This window comes from Podarcis liolepis, assembly GCF_965112155.1.
Source record: "Podarcis liolepis genome assembly, chromosome: 14".
Taxonomy (NCBI): Eukaryota; Metazoa; Chordata; class Lepidosauria; order Squamata; family Lacertidae; genus Podarcis; species Podarcis liolepis.
The window spans coordinates 15296557-15312755 of NC_139569.1; the positions used below are offsets into that span (position 1 = coordinate 15296557).

At 48.7% G+C, this 16199-nt stretch overlaps 1 protein-coding gene across 1 annotated transcript in view; it reads right to left on the bottom strand.

Annotated features, from left to right (window-relative positions):
* Nucleotides 1–6078, bottom strand: part of XYLT1 (xylosyltransferase 1) — a 164021-nt gene extending 157943 nt beyond the window's left edge. Inside the window, exon 1 of the mRNA XM_083474215.1 lies at nt 5047–6078. Within this exon, the coding sequence (XP_083330341.1) occupies nt 5047–5364 (318 nt within the window). The 5' untranslated portion in view covers nt 5365–6078. The remainder of the gene's footprint in view (nt 1–5046) is intronic.
* Between the last annotated feature and the right edge of the window lie 10121 nt (nt 6079–16199).

Here is a 16199-nt window from a genome sequence, read left to right on the forward strand (position 1 = left end):
GCAGGTGGGGCTTATCAACGACTTGGGAAGGTAGCCCATTTAGAAGAAGGAAAACCCTGATCTAATCCTTGGCTGCCTTGCAGGATATCTTCAGGAGAAGATAAAGCTAAGGTTTACTTACCTTAAGAGGTAAGTAAAACAAACATCTCCCGGCCTGTTCTAGCAAGCAAGATATAACGTTGTTTTCCATGCTAGTCCTACTCAGAGTACACCCACTGGAATTAATGGACAGGACTAACTTGCGTCCCTTCATTTCAGTGGGTGTGCTCTGGAAAGAACTCGCCTGAAATCAACCCGAAATGTTCATTTTTAAAAATATGTGTGAGGGGGCAATATTTTTTCAACACCACATGCATTCCTTGCAATATTGCTGCCCATTTCATCAGCATCGCAAGTCCTTCTTCCTGATCTACCTGTTCAGGGACCGCTCAGCACCATGCTTTGCTTTGGAATATTATACACAGAGAGAAGAATATATATATATATATATATATATATATATATATATATATATATATATATATATATATATATATATATTCTCTCTGTGTATAATATTCCAAAGCAATATAAAATCCCCAATGCAAATATCCTAGCAGCGAAGGAAAATGCCCCTCAACTTTGGGGGGAGATTTCGATGACTCAGCAAGCGATGCATTTCAAAATAATTGAGTCCCCTAAGAGGGCTTCTAATAATAGAGAACCCAGTTAAAGCACTTTCCCCTCTGCTGTTTCATAACTAGGTCCCCTGTGGATAGTTTGGTTGCTTCAGGGAACGAAATTCCTCAGGTGGGTATAGCACAGCAAACCCTCCAAAAGGAAAACAAAGGTCACTTAGGGCTTCTGTTCTCCTCTTCCCTCTGGGCTCAAAAGAGTGGGAAAAAGTTGAGCTCCAAGGCTAAAGGGCTCCAGTGAGATGAGGCAGGGCGGGGTCGCGAATGCAAGAAGGGAGATGGAAGAGAAATGCAGTGGATATCTGGGAGGCGCCTGTGCCTTTAAGGTAGTTGGGGAAACTGCTGATGTGCCGAAGGCCTCTGGGACATTTCTCCTCTTGCTCCCCTTCCCCTTATCAGTTGATAGCCAAAGGGAAGAATTGTGGGTGATAGCCAGGGGCTCCCACACCCGAAACAGCTGAGCAAACCGCCAAAGGGCACAAGGAAAAGAGTGTGTTTTTAAAAGCGAGATTAATGCTCAGTAGGGAAGTTAACTCGGCACTGGTGTGACACGGCTCACAGCAGCTTTGAAAGTTAAAAAACGACCTTCTGAGAGATCCAAAACTAGGATGCTTTTGCTACAGCTCAGCTGTTAAACCCCAAAGCCAGGACAGAGGGCAACTTCAAATGATTTAAGACAGCTACACTTAAAATAAAAGATGCACCGAAATTTTTATCCAGCTAAAAAAAATTTGCGTTCCAAAATATGGCTGTTCTGTCCTTCCTTGGGGAACCATTGGGGTAATTTTAAGGAGAGGAGCAATGTGCTGTTGTTGATCTAAACCCGGCACGCCAGGTAGAGTTAATTCATTGGATCTACAGGATTTCCTTCAGGGAAATATTGTGATCCCAAGACACAGTGGGGGATTTTTAATGGGGTTTTTGGGGGGAGCTGTAGATCTTTCTGGACCTCTTTAACAATGTCCCATGGAACACGTGAAAAATGATGCCTCTGAGAATATGCTGAATGCCTTTCTTAACCCAAAGAACACCTCAGCACTGCCCCCCTCCAAGAAAAGGTTGACTTGGAGGGAGTTTCCCCAGTTAGAGAATCCAAACAGACTGAGCTAGAATTAAGGTGGGTTGCTTAGAATTTAAGTCATAAAAGTGCCACCACAGTGAGGCAGATGGGATCTTCTAGAAGCTAGAATGGGAAGGGTCTTTAGTGGTCACCTCCTAGCTCAACTCACTGACTAAACGCAGGATGAAACTGCAGCATCCTCGTGAGGCAGACATGCAGTCTCCGCCAACAAAGGAGTTGTGCTGGCTACCTTTCTTGAATATGAAGGCAGACACTTTTTAAAATTACAGCTGTATTAAGCATTGGTGGAAGAGGTTCAAACCTCAGGACTGAGGAGTTCTTTACAAAGCAGCGCTGTGGAAACGTCGACTCAGGTAGGCTTGTCGAAAGCAAGGCCAGCCTGGCGAAGGAAAATGCCGCTGAAGCACTGGGTCACTTTCAAGAGGGGCAAAGACCAACGCTATGGTTTCGAAAGATTCTGTCTCAAAATTTTATTGGTTTGCTCGACAAGCTCTTGCCCTAGCTGCACAAGAAGTGGCAGTGTTACTTGCAGAGGTAAGACAATGGAATTCACTCAGCACAGGGTCAGAGGCATCCAATTTAGGATTTCAGCATGCTCCAAGACTCAGCCCAAGCCTTCAAAGGGAGGTTTTCGACCCAAGCCTTGACTCAACACTTCCGAAAATCCAGACAGCATATATTTAAAACATATGGGGAACTGAACAACTCTTTTGATTAAAAGGTTGCTTGCACTTGCCACCCAAGGCCTGGGGTATTGAAGAAAATATTGGGGAAGGAGCCAAGTAAGCCTCGCCCCACATAATCGATCATATGACACGGCACACGCACACCACAAGAATGGCAATGCCCTTCAACTTGGAGGGGGGGTCCAGGACCTCAAATATTGGGGCGGGGGGCAAAGGGACCTTGGCCTCTAGGAGTTGACTCCTACGCCAGGGATGGTGAGCCTGGGCAAGGCACATAGCAGGGGACTCAAAGAGGAGTCGTGCCCATCAAACATTGTTGCACACATGCACAGAGCTGCCTCCTTCGGCCAGCCCTCCCTGCTCATCAAATGATTGATCCGATGTCTGGGGTGGCAGGCAGTGATCCATATCTGGGCTCTGCAGAGAGGTTTAAATCTCCCCACTGACCCTAACTCTGCCAAAATCAGTGGGGTCCCAGAAAAGTTTGCTCTATGGCCAGGGTGAGCTACCCCAGCTCGAGAAAATGCCACAGGGTGTAGGAGTACATGCACCACACCAGCACATCGCAAGCTGGAAGAGACTTCCAAATGGTGTGCTTTGAGTCCTTTCTTCTTTTTCTTCCCTTTAGCACCCAGATCCAACTTTCAGAAACTCCTCCATGTCTAGAAGAAAACCCTGGCTACCTGCCCCTGGATAAGGACTGGAGAGCAATTCAATTCAGTTCACACTCAAAGGCGAACTTACTGATCCTTCACTTTCTGAAGCAATAAGCAAAATCAAGGCACTGCCGAACTTCGAAATTTGCACTTCTCTGAATTTGGCAGTGCAGCTCTCCAGCCAACCTATATGTACAAAGATCCATATACTAGTCTGCATATAAACACACATAGCAGGTGAAAGTAACATAAAGGAATGCATTATAGTTAGGGGGAACTGCTTTGCAAAAATGTATACATTAGGTAAAATTGCATACAACCATGTGTATATTGGAGAAATTCGAACTAAAATGCTGATGAACTCTGTCACAAGTTGTGGGAATGTGGAGAATCAAGCTTAAGACAGGGAAAAACGATAAACTGAAATTGACTGGTTCACGCATCCTCACCTATGATGCAGATTTAAAACCAGGATACACTCAAGTTAATAAAAGAGAGACACACATTTCTACAGGTTCTCAGGGCACTTTCCCTAAGCCCAAATGACATGGTTCTCATAAATAGAGCCTTCCAGCCCATATTTAATCCAGAGTTATAATTTCAACAGAAAATCCAGAAAGCTTTTTTTTAAACCCCCCCCCCCAAAAAAACCCAGAAACAGCAAATCTGGATATAATAGGGGGGAGATTATATGTGATGGCATTTTCCTGAGAACAACGTAATCCTGTGGATGATGTGGTACACCTGCATGTGTGAGCTGCACCAAGTGCAAAGCAAGCTGGCATGTGGAAGCCTCCTGGGTTGCCATCCATCCCTTGCCTGATGCTCAACCCTAAGACACCTCGACAACCACGGCACACACTGCAAGAAGGAGGTGTGGATCCAGAATTGGACTCGGCAGTCACTTATGGACACATCGTTCAGACTGTGTTCATAGAAGGCAGTCTTACTTGGCAAAGATGAAGAAGAAGAGATTGCGTGACAACCCGTTCCATCTAAGAACTGTAGAGTGCAAAGAGGACTCCCAGGACTTCTCCGGACTATTCTTTGAGCAAGACACCAAACATCATGATTGAGAATGGAAAGGGGGAAAATACCACACATACCTTGTCATGAATCATCTTACTACTTTTTCTCTGTGCTGGCCACCTTAAAGTCTTTTTTTTTTTTAAGGACTTCATCTCCACTCACCATCAGTACCCCATCCTTCTTCCACCTAAAGGTAAACCCCAAAAGGCGCCCGAGGTCTCAGAATGACAGCCCCAAATCTTAAGAATGTTTCCTCCCAAGTCCCACCAAGCGCATAGAGGCATGCTCCTCCAGCAAGCCCTGCCACGGTGGAAATCCCTATTTACTCTTGAGCAAGCCCATATATTGCATGGTGCGGCTCTGCCCTCAGCGGGACTCACTTCGGAGCCAAAACGCATTAGATCAGGCTTGGGCTGTATGTCGCGCGTGCTTGTTTGTTTTTAAAGTCCATTCTGTACAAAATTCCCAAGGAGCCCAATTCAACAACACTGTTTCCCCCCAAGGGACATCCATCACAGAAACCCAACACAGTCCGATAGACGAGATCACCACGCGGGGAGTACGAGAGAGGAGGCGGGGAGAGGGAGATAAGAGAAGGAAAGACGCAGCTGGCAGGCGGGAAGGGGTTAACCCACCACCCTGCGCCCCCTAACCCCGCAGTAAGTCCCTTCGAAGCGGAGGCTGCCTTCCGAAGAAGTGCGCCGCCAGACGGGTAAGACGCGCGCCAAGGCGTCTTGGGCGCACAGGCGCGCCAAGGCGGCCACGGCGTCTTCTCCAGGGCCACCGGCGGCGCCCTCCAGGGCTTGCCCTTCAGAGCATCTTTGGAGGGAAGGGGGGTGGGGGAAGCCGCTGCCTTTCCTAGCCTCACTCTCCCCGCTCCTCACCTCCTCTCCCGCGAGCTGAGGGAAGGCGCCCCTTACCATCGCCGCCTTGGCGCGGAAGGCGCCGGGTCCCTTGCGGTGCTGGTGCGCGCGGTGCCCGTCGTGGCCAGGGTTGCTGCTCTCCAGGTCGCGCTTCTCTCGGCGGCGGCTGGCGCTGCGGCTGCTGCTGCCCTGCGGCGGGCGCTGCTGCTCCTCCTCGCCGGAGTCCAGGCTGCTGAAATTCCACACGACCAGCGTCTGCACGAGCAGCACGGTGAGCGCCAAGACCAGCGCCGAGCGCGAGCGGCGGGCCAGGCGGCGGGCGCACGACGCGGCCGCGGACGAAGACGGCGAAGGCGACGCGGCCACCACCACCATCTTCGCGGCGGAGGCAGCGGCGGCGGCTGCTGCTGCTGCTGCTCGGGATTGCTGCTGCTGCTGCTGCTGCTCGCTGAGCCACTCAGAAGCGCCGCATCCGCCGCCGCCGCCTGGAGTTTTTCAGACGGACGAGACGTCAGCAGCAGGAGGAGGAGGCGGAGGCGGCCGAGGAGGCGGAGAGCAGGCAGGCAGGCGAGAGGAGCCGAGGAGGCCCGGCCCTCCGGCAGCCAGGCAGGCGAGGCAGCCCCGCGCTCGCTCGCTCCAGACGAGCAGAGGGGAGGAGAGGGGCTTGGCCGGCGAGGGGCGTGCGCGCAAAGGAGACGGTGGGGAGGAGCCGGCGGCGGCGCAGCCGAGCGAGCGAGCGGCGCCTTGTTTCAGGAGGAGGAGAAGCTGGTCTGGGGGCTTTGGACAGGCAGGGGGTGGGGGCGTCTCTCTCCGGATGCGCCTTGGCACGGCTCGCAACCGAGAGGGGCGCCCGGCTTAGCTGCCGTGCGCCCGCGTCCCCGGCCACCCCTTTCCAGCGGTGCCTTTAAGGGCGGCTCGATCCGCGAGTATTATAGCAGGTGCGATTCCCAGTTTGGGGAGCCTCTGGGCCGAGCGAGAGCTGCTTCGCGTGCCGAGCTATTGCCCGAGAGCACGCCGCGCTCTTAAAGGCACGCGAGTCGGCGTGTGAAGGGGGGAGCGCGCCCGCGCGCTGTTCTGGCCTCGCAGCAATTGCTGCGTGCACAGACGTCGCTCAGCCCAAGCGCATCCCCGCCCTCCCGCGGAATCCCGGGGGTTGCAGTTCGTTCAGGGTGCTGGGAATTGTTGCTCCGTGGAGGGGGAACTACAGTTCCCAGATTTTTGCAGGGATGTATGGATGGTGTGTGTACGCAGCCACAGTTTGGAGGAACACTGCGCCTAAGATTGCGGGCTTCAGCGGGTCTGTAAGGCTGCATTCCTATGCATGCACCTGCACTGGCGGAGGAAGAGGGGGCGGGGGGAGCACACCGCCCCCGGCAGCGCGATCCCGGTGGGGTTCCATCGAGGCTGCCCCCCGCCCGCGCTGGGCGCCCCGCCCCCGCCTGCTCTTCTCCCCCGGTGCCGGAGCATGGAGCTCCGCCACTGTGCACCTGCCGGCGAGTAAGTCCTGCTGAAAACAAGTCGATTGCATTTAAGCGGAGCTTTGGAAAAAAAAGCCCTTTTGATAAGGATGTTGCAACTCACACACAGATACAAGGCGGTGTGCAACATGACAACATAATACTACAATAACATCGATAAAAACAAATCACATTCCAAAGGCCTATTTGAACAGTAGCCATTTAAAAAGACCTAACAGAAAGCATAAAGCACACCATCTGAACTTCTGTTGACGGAGTTCCACAGCGCAAGGGCTGCCATACTAAAGGCTGACCAAACCTCAAGGGCAGGCATAGGTAAAATCGGGCCTTCCAGATGTTTTTTTTTTTTAATAGATTTTTTATTGCGTTCCTTTCCATATCTTCAAACAATCCAAACGCCACAAATACATTAAATACAAGAAACAATTTTTCTTTTCTTTTACATCAAAAACAAATTAAAAACCAAACCACCAAAAAAGAAAAAATATATAAACATTTGGACTTCCCCACACCCTCCGGAACTGCATTCTTTATAGTTTAGTAATGTCAGCAATTTGTTACCTTGTTTCATACCTTATTGTAACTTTCAATTTGTTATGTATCCAAATTCAATATATTGTATCTTAATTTCAATACTTTTAAAATAAACGTAACATGTTCAATTCAAATTGTCTCCTTTTCTTTTTTATCACTTATTTTACCATTTACTTAATCATATTTGCCAAAGCATAGTATTTCCCAATCATGCACTAACTTAAGATTCATACAGCTTATGATGTTTTTGCAAATAGTCTTTAAATTTTCTCCAGTCTCCCTCGATTGTTTCTTCATCCAAATCTCGGATTCTGCCAGTCAGCTCAGCTAATTCCATGTAGTCCATCAACTGCGTCTGCCAATCCTCCAGCGTGGGTAAATCTTGTGTCTTCCAGCTCTTTGCGATGAGTATTCTTGCTGCTGTAGTTGCATACATAAACAAAGTTCTATCCTTCTTTGACATTTTCTGGTCCACCATACCCAGCAGGAAGGCCTCAGGTTTCTTAGAAAAGGTATACCTAAATACCTTTTTTAATTCATTATGTATCATTTCCCAGAAGGCCTTCACTTTTGGGCAGGTCCACCAGAGGTGGAAAAATGTCCCTTCTGCCTCCTTGCATTTCCAACATTTGTTGTCAGACAGGTGATATATTTTAGCTAGCTTGACTGGGGTCATGTACCACCGGTATACCATTTTCATAATGTTTTCCTTCAAGGCCGTACATGCCGTGAATTTCATTCCGGTGTTCCATAACCTTTCCCAGTCTTCAAACATTATGTTGTGTCCAACATCCTGTGCCCATTTTATCATGGCAGATTTAACTACCTCATCCTGTGTATTCCATTTAAGCAGCAAGTTATACATTCTCGATAAAGTCTTAGTCTTTGGTTCTAACAATTCTGTCTCTAGTTTCGATTTTTCCACCTGGAAACCCACCTTTTTATCCATTTTAAAAACCTCTTGAATTTGAGCATAATGTAACCAATCTCGCACCTTATTTTTTAATTTGTCCTGGCTCTGCAGCTTCCAATTGTCTCCAATATTTTCTATTAATTCCCAATATTTCGGCCAATAGGCCTCCATATTGGGTCTTTTTCGGGCCTTGGCCTCCACCGGTGATAACCACCTCGGTGTTTTGCACTCTAATAAGTCTTTATACTTCATCCAGACTGCAAAAATTGCTTTTCTGACAATGTGGTTTTTGAACAATTTATGAACCTTAGCCTTGTCATACCATAGATATGCATGCCAACCAAAAGCATTATCGAAACCTTCCAGATCTAGGACATCAGTATTTTCCAGAGAAGAAAGTTCCTTCTTTACCTAGGGGGTTCTTTGTCCTCCATATGTCGATCAGGTCCAGATTCTCAATCAGTTCAAAAAAAGTTTTAGGCAGTCTGCCGTCTGATGTTAAGTTTTGACTTTGAGACTTGTCCATATGTGTAGACACCACTCCATTCATGTCACCCATCACTATGATGTTGTTGTAGTCCATGTAGTCCAGCATAATCTCATGCAGCTTCTTGAAGAATTCTGATTTCCCATCGTTTGGCGCATATAGTCCTACAATCAAAAATTTCTCTCCTTGTGTCTGGATTTCAATCGCCAAAATTCTTCCTTGTTCATCTTTGAATACAAATTTTGGTGCCAGGCTCTCCTTGGCATAAATCACCACGCCTCTTTTCTTGACCTTGTCTGATGAGATAAATTCTTGGCCTAGTCTTTTGTTGACTAGAACCTTCCTGTGGAGCCTGGTCACATGAGTTTCTTGTAAGCAAATAATGTCCAATTGTTCTTTCTTGAGTATGTGAAATATTTTCCTTCTTTTTTCCGGGGAATTTCCGCCATTTACCGTATTTTTCGCTCTATTGGACGCACCGGACCACAGGACGCACCTAGTTTTTAGAGGGGGAAATCAAGGAAAAAAATATTATCCCCTCCCCAGCCCCAAAGAGCAACGGACAGGCTGCATGCAGCCTGTCCACTTCTCCCAGAGCTTCTCGGGGCTGCGGGGGAAGCCCAGGTTCCCCCCCCCCAGCCCCAAAGAGCAAAGAAGCCAAGACAGTGCGCGGGATCCATAGCCGCGCAACCTCTCCAGCCAGGAGCTAAACCTCTCCAGTGCAGCTAAAGAAGACAAGGCAGCAAGCGTGATCCATCCCGCTCACTGCCTTGGCTTCTTCTTTAGCCTTGCACAGCATCTTTAGTCTTGCGCAACAAGATGGATTGCGCCCGCTGTCCACCGGGGCTGGACTAGATGACTCCTGGGGTTCCCTTCCAACCCTGCAATTCTATGACCTCGGAAGGTGTTTGGGGTCTCCACCACTGGAGGCTTTTAAGCAGCGGTTGGGGGACCATCTGCCTGGCGTTCTTTAGCTGTGATTCCTACATTGTGAGGGGGCTGGGCTAGATGACCCTTGGGTGGCCCTCCCAACTCTATACAGTCCTACAGTTCTGCGGCAGGAGATCCACAGCCACTTCACACAATGCCCACTCCCTCTCAGTACCCCCCTACCTGCCACACTTCCCCCACCCCACTTAAACTGAGGGAATTCCTGCCCAGAGGAACTCCCAGCAATCAAGGAGGAGGAATCCGCTGCAGCCTTGAGCAGCGGAGGATCCATGGTCCCCTTCCTTCTCTCCTCCGTAGTTGCTTTGAAGCAGGAAAGTGAGAGAGGAGCTGCTTACACGAGTGTAAGCTGCTCCCCTCCCACATTGCCGCTTCAAAGCAATCACGGAGGAGGGAATCCGCTGAAGCCTCCAGCAGCGGAGGATCCATGGTCCCCTTCCTTCCCTCCTCCGTAGTTGCTTTGAAGGAGGAAAGTGGGAGAGGAGCTGCTTACACGAGTGTAAGCTGCTCCCCTCCCACTTTGCTGCTTCAAAGGGAGCCCGGGAGGAGGGAATCTGCTGCAGCCTTGAGCAGCGAAGAGGATCCATGGGTCCCCTCTTTCCCTCCTCCGTGGTTGCTTTGAAGCAGGAAAGTGGGAGAGGAGCTGCTTACACGAGTGTAAACTGCCCCCCTCCCACTTTTCTGCTTCAAAGCAATTACGGAGGAGGAATCCGCTGAAGCCTCCAGCAGCGGAGGATCCATGGTCCCCTTCCTTCCCTCCTCCGTAGTTGCTTTGAAGGAGGAAAGTGGGAGAGGAGCTGCTTACACGAGTGTAAGCTGCTCCCCTCCCACTTTGCTGCTTCAAAGGGAGCCCGGGAGGAGGGAATCTGCTGCAGCCTCGAGCAGCGAAGAGGATCCATGGGTCCCCTCTTTCCCTCCTCCGTGGTTGCTTTGAAGCAGGAAAGTGGGAGAGGAGCTGCTTACATGAGTGTAAACTGCCCCCCTCCCACTTTGCTGCTTCAAAGGGAGCCCGGGAGGAGGGAATCTGCTGCAGCTTCCCCCAACTCCCGCAGAAGCCACGCGCTCTTTAAAGGAGTTGCTTGGCTTCTCCTGGCTTTTCTGGGAGGTGGGGGGATTCCCCCACCTCGTAGAAAAGCCCGCAGGAGCCGTGCAGCCTTTAAAGAGGGTGCTGCTCTTGGGGGCTTTTCCCCCAGGAGGGAGAAGGGACTGCTGCAGCCAGTCAGTCCCTTCTCCCTCCTAGAGAAAAGCCCGCAAGAGGGTACGAAGCTTGTGTGCGGCTCTTGAGGGCTTTTCCCGCCTGCCTCCCCCTGCATTCGCTCCATAGGACGCACACACATTTCCCCTTGCTTTTTAGGAGGGAAAAAGTGCGTCCTATGGTGCGAAAAATACGGTATATTCCAACTAAATAGCTGCAGAGACATCCTGTACTATTTTGTTGCACCTAGAGTGGTGTTTCTTCCTTGTCCTGTAGTTCCGAGGGTATTGGGCCTTGTCTACCTCCAGGCGGTAACTCAGGTTGTGGTAGAGGCCAATGGGCTGCTGCTTCTTTTTGAAGGTCTTCTCCGTGCTCGTGCAGGAACTTTTGTGAATCCTCTGGTGTTCTTATTTTTACCTTCTTCTGCTTGTAGGTAAAAGATATTCCTTGCGGGAACTCCCACCTATAGCGAATTGTGTTAAGCCTCAACAGTCTTGCCAGTTCTGAATAGGTGGTTCTCAGGTCCAATAACTGTTTTGGTATATCTCTGTAAATTTGCGCCCTTTTATCCTGAATCTCCAATGGATTTGCGAAATGTAGGCCTAATATTTTGTCTCTCTCTTCCCTTGATCTCAAAATTATCAAACAGTCTCTGGATCTGTCCTTCCTTACCAATCTTCCCAGTCGAAAGGCTGAAACAATTTTAAAGTCGCTTTCTTCCTTTATATTCCAGAATTTTGAGAATTCTGTTGTCAAAAATCCAATCAAATCTTGTTGCTCAATTTCTGGAATTGCTCTTAATCTGAGATTGTTCTGGCGATCTTTCAGTTCCACCATGGAAAGGTAGGCTTGTTGTTCACCAATTTGTTTTTGCAAAGGCCTGACTTCACCTTTAACTTCCTCAACCTCTTTTTTAGCTGCCGTGGCAATTTGGATAGCTTCCCCAGCTAAGTTATGATTCTCTGCTGTAGCACCTTGCAATTTTTCAATTGCTTGTGTGTGCTGGGAAACCTGATCAGTCAATTTCTGGATTGAGGATGTAGCTTGATCAATTTTTAGTGATTGATTGTCAACCTTTTGATTTAAAGCTGCCAATTGCTCCAGGATCTGTTTCAATACTCCCTCAGATCCTCCTGCTGCCATATCCTCCACTGCCAGATTTTGGGGCCTATCGACTTCTGCCTTTGTTGCACCCAGCACAGCTGGGACCGAAGATCTACGTCCCTGAGTCAGAGTTGTTTGTACGAGCTGTGTCTGTTTTTTTTCCTTTTCCTTCTCTTTTGCTTCCTTAGCTTTAGCTGCTCTTGTTTTTCCTGAGCCACTCATCAGTCAATGTTCAAGGTCAAATTTTTATTGTCCCATGGGAAAGACAGGTCCAATTTAAAAACAATCCTATAAGAGAGACTAAACATGCAAAGCTGTTCCCAGGCCTTTATATTCCCAAAGTCCTCTAGGGGGAGTATCACAAAAAGTTCAGAAAGAAGAAGGCAACTTTTCCGCCATTAAAGTCCCTGTTGTGTTAGAAACACACAATAGTCCCAGAAAAGATAACGAAAAAAGAGTCCTGCAGAGTACTTTTAACTTTTAACAAAGTTTCAGAGAGGTGCCTGCCAATTGTATCCACTCCAACTTGTTTAAGCTCAAAAGTATCACTTTCATAAAAATTTGAAACAGTTCCGCAGTTAAGACAATTTCCCCTCCGGCAGCCCGACAATTTGGAAATTAACTTTCAAGGTCCCTTAACCGGGGGAGATCTCTCCAAATTTCTTTTAAAAGTTTACTCACAAGTAGATCTATCTTCCCTTTTCCGCAATCACTTCTGACAGTGCATGAAAGACTCTCTTTAGAACTTCCCTTTTCAACTGCTTTCCGCTTGACAGATCCTTTGCTTTGATCTTGTAAGCAGTACCGGAAGGCTGACTTCCTTTTTATCGTCTCCCGGTTTCAGCCAATTTAAAAGCAATTTAGTCCCCAAGCTTAATGTCCTTACTCACGGGGTTGTTGTCTCAGTCAAATCCTTTAAGGAAGAAAGGTCGGCGCTCATCTGTGACAGCCGCGCGGCTTCGCTTCCGCAGAAAGAGCGATGAACTCACAGCACCGCTACCCCTCCTTCACTCCGGAGCCCCTTACGGGGTCCCTTCCGCGATTTCAGGGTCGCTCCAGGTGCCCGCCGAGTCCCACGGCCACGGGCTCACTCTACCCGTGGTTCTTCTTAATGGGTCGCCGCTGTGCCGTAGCGAAACGACCCTTTCCTGCGGAGCCCCTCTTCAGAGATCGAAGAGGACCGCCATCACCGTTTCGCGCCGCCTCCGGAAGTCGGGCCTTCCAGATGTTTTGGGACTACACCTCCCATCATCCCTGACCCCTGGTCCTGTTAGCTAGGGGTGGTGGGAGTTGTAGTCCCAAAACATCTGGAGGACCAAGTGTGCCTATGCCTGCTCAAGGGCAATCAAAGGTGTTGCATCCGAAGATCTCAGTGACTGATGTGGAGCATCAGGAAGCAGACAGTCCTTAAGGTGCTGTGGGCCTAAGTTGTTTAGGGCTAATCCTCACTGAAGTTAGCTGAATCTGTAAATGAGCGCTAGCACTTATTTTACTATAAATAGCAGGCGCAGGTTGCGCAATTAGAGTTGATTCAGAGCTCTTGTGCAATGAAACCCGCTTCCTTCCAAAAATCAAGATTTTTGTGATAAAGAAAGTGGGAGGGAAATGCACTGGAAAGTGTGGGATAATGCCTGGTGCATCACCATCATCTAACCTCCCTGCAAACAAATCAGAATGAATGCTCAATATATAGCCGCCACCAACCAAGCTCCGTGCAGCTTTGTTCAAAAACATCATGGGGAGTGCTCAACAGAGGGGACACCCAGAAGCCACCACACAACTCATTGGCTGACTAAGTATTTCAAATGTCAGTGTACCTGCCATCCCCTACCTGTTATTAGGTGTTATTCCTGCAATGCAGGGGATTGGACTAGATGACACCACTGGGGATCCCTTCCAACTCTGCAGCTCTGTGATCCTAAGATTCTATAACTGGAGCAAAATATTATTACTGCTACTGATCATACTTAAATTATTCAGCAAAACCTGAACAACTTTTTCTTGTTAGTTTCCTGCAAATGCGCAGCCTTTTGTCTGTTAGAGCTTGTGCTGATAAAAGCTGTCAGGTGGGTTATTACTAACAAATGGATATAAAGATTTCAGTTTTTAAAATAATAATAATAACATGCCGCTTGGAATGCCACGCAGAGAGGTTTGTGATAGGTAAAAATAATTCCCTGCTTAAAAGCAGCCTTACAATTGCAGCCGCAGCTCTAGAAACCTGCAAAAATCTACTCAAGACAATTAGCTTTTTTGTCCTTTATTATTTCCTCAAGCGCTGAGGTTTTGTAACACTTCTTTTCAGCTGAACCAAATAAATATTATCTTACGTGTTTTTCATTGCACAGTCAAAGTGCCCCCCTTATCTGCTCTCCTTTCTTGTGATGTGGCACCCGCATAGCAACAGCCTCACAATTAATTGGTACTTTGCTTCTTAATTAAGAAGTTAGTGGGCCAGATTCTCAACTGCATTTTTGGAGTAAAGGTCTGGGAGAGATAAACTGTGCTGAGCTGATACCATCCTGTTCTCTGGTAGTACAGAGTATGCCTTCTCAGCCACTTGCTGCATTTAAGAACCTAGAACACTCCCTAATACTGAGGGAGGTCATTGGTCCATCTACTATTGTCTATGCTGGTTGGCATCAACTCTCCAGGGTTTCATCTCTCTATTGGCCCTGAGGTTCTCCACCCCATTTTAAGAGCAGATTCTGGCTCATCATTATTGTGATGAAATAGAATGGATGACTTGTGCAAACAGAGGAAGCTTCCTTAAACAGAGTTTGGCCATTGAACCATTTAGCTTAGTACTGGCCACATTCACACCACACCCTGAAAGCCCTATGATACCACTTCCAAGTGCTCATGGCTTCCCCCAAATAATTCTGGGAGCTGTAGTTTGTAAAGGGTGCTAAGGGTCTCCTAAGGAGACCCCTATTCCCCTCAGGGAGCTAAGATTCTCAGAGTTCCCTGTGAAAAGAGATTGACTATGAAACTATTCTAAGAATTGTAACTCTGTGAGGGGCATGAAAACTCTCTGCACCCTTGACAAACTACAGTTCCCGGGATTCTTTCGGGGGAAGCGCAGACTGCTTAAAGTAGTATCATAGAGTTACAGCCCTTCACTTTACTGAATCAAACTATGGTCCACCTAGCTTTGTACTGTCTGCCGTGATGATTCTCTGGGAGTGGCTATCTCCCAGCCCTACCTAGAGATACCTGGGACAATCACTACATAAAAAAGATGTTCTCCCACTGAGCCATGGGCCTTCCCTACTGTGGCGTTTTTCTCCAGCAGCTCGAGCGAAGGTTGAAGCCCCTGAGCAGGGAAGCTGTGAAGCAACAGTGCAGGCACGCCTATGGAAGGAGGTTATTTTTAGGAGACGCCACTCATATCACGGGCTGTCTTGGGGCTGCTTCTGAGAAATGTGCCAATGGGTCCTCAAATATTGAGCTTTCTGTCGAAGTTTGCTCTCCCTGAAGGAAACGCTGAGGCCTACGTGGGCCGAAGGGGGACGAGTTGCTGCCTGCATTAGAAATCAAGGTCATTTGTCAGAAAAGTAGATGAGGGAAGGAGAAAGGAGCGGGGGGGGGGGAGGCCACAGCCAACAACGGGGGCAGGGGGGGAAGCATTTGAAAAGGCAGCACTGTGTGCAGTGAATGATAATATATTTATACTGCACACTTTTATCGACCTAGCAAAAAAGTCACAACCCAAAGGGTAGATTGCACAGGCCCGCTGGTGAAGGCCGAGGATGCTCCCAGACAACAAAAACAAGCAAGTGCTTGCTAGCATTCAACTATCTTATTTTTAAAAGTAATTTATAGCCAGATCTCCTTTGTGCCCTTTGGGGGGAAGGGCTATAGTGCAGTAGCAGAGCATCTGTTTTGCACGCAGAAGGTCCCAGGTTCAGTCCTTGGCGTCTCCAGGTAGGGCTGTGAGAGGCCCCTGCCTGAAACACTGCTGTCATGGACTGGCTGAGTGCTGAGGAGTGGTGAGAAGCACCAGCTAGATCTAATAGCCCTGAGCATGTCTCAGTACCAGGAAAGTATAAGGTAGCTACACCACTCTCACATGGTAAAGGGACCCCTGACCATTAGGTCCAGTCGTGGCCGACTCTGGGGTTGTGGCGCTCATCTCGCTTTATTGGCCGAGGGAGCCGGCGTACAGCTTCCGGGTCATGTGGCCAGCATGACTAAGCTGCTTCTGGTGAACCAGAGCAGCGCTGTTTACCTTCCTGCCGGAGTGGTACCTATTTATCTACTTGCACTTTGATGTGCTTTTGAACTGCTAGGTTGGCAGGAGCAGGGACTGAACAACGGGAGCTCACCCTGTTGCGGGGATTCAAACCACCGACCTTCTGATCAGCAAGTCCTAGGCTCTGTGGTTTAACCCACAGCGCCACCCAATACCAGGAAGAATACAAGGTAGCTACACCACACTCATTTCACAGAAATTGCTCACAAGGTAGTTCATTTTGCCCCGTGAGGTTCTATCTAGGAGGGCTAGAAACTTTTTTTAAAAAGAAAGAAAGCTCAGAGTCATAGGTGCCA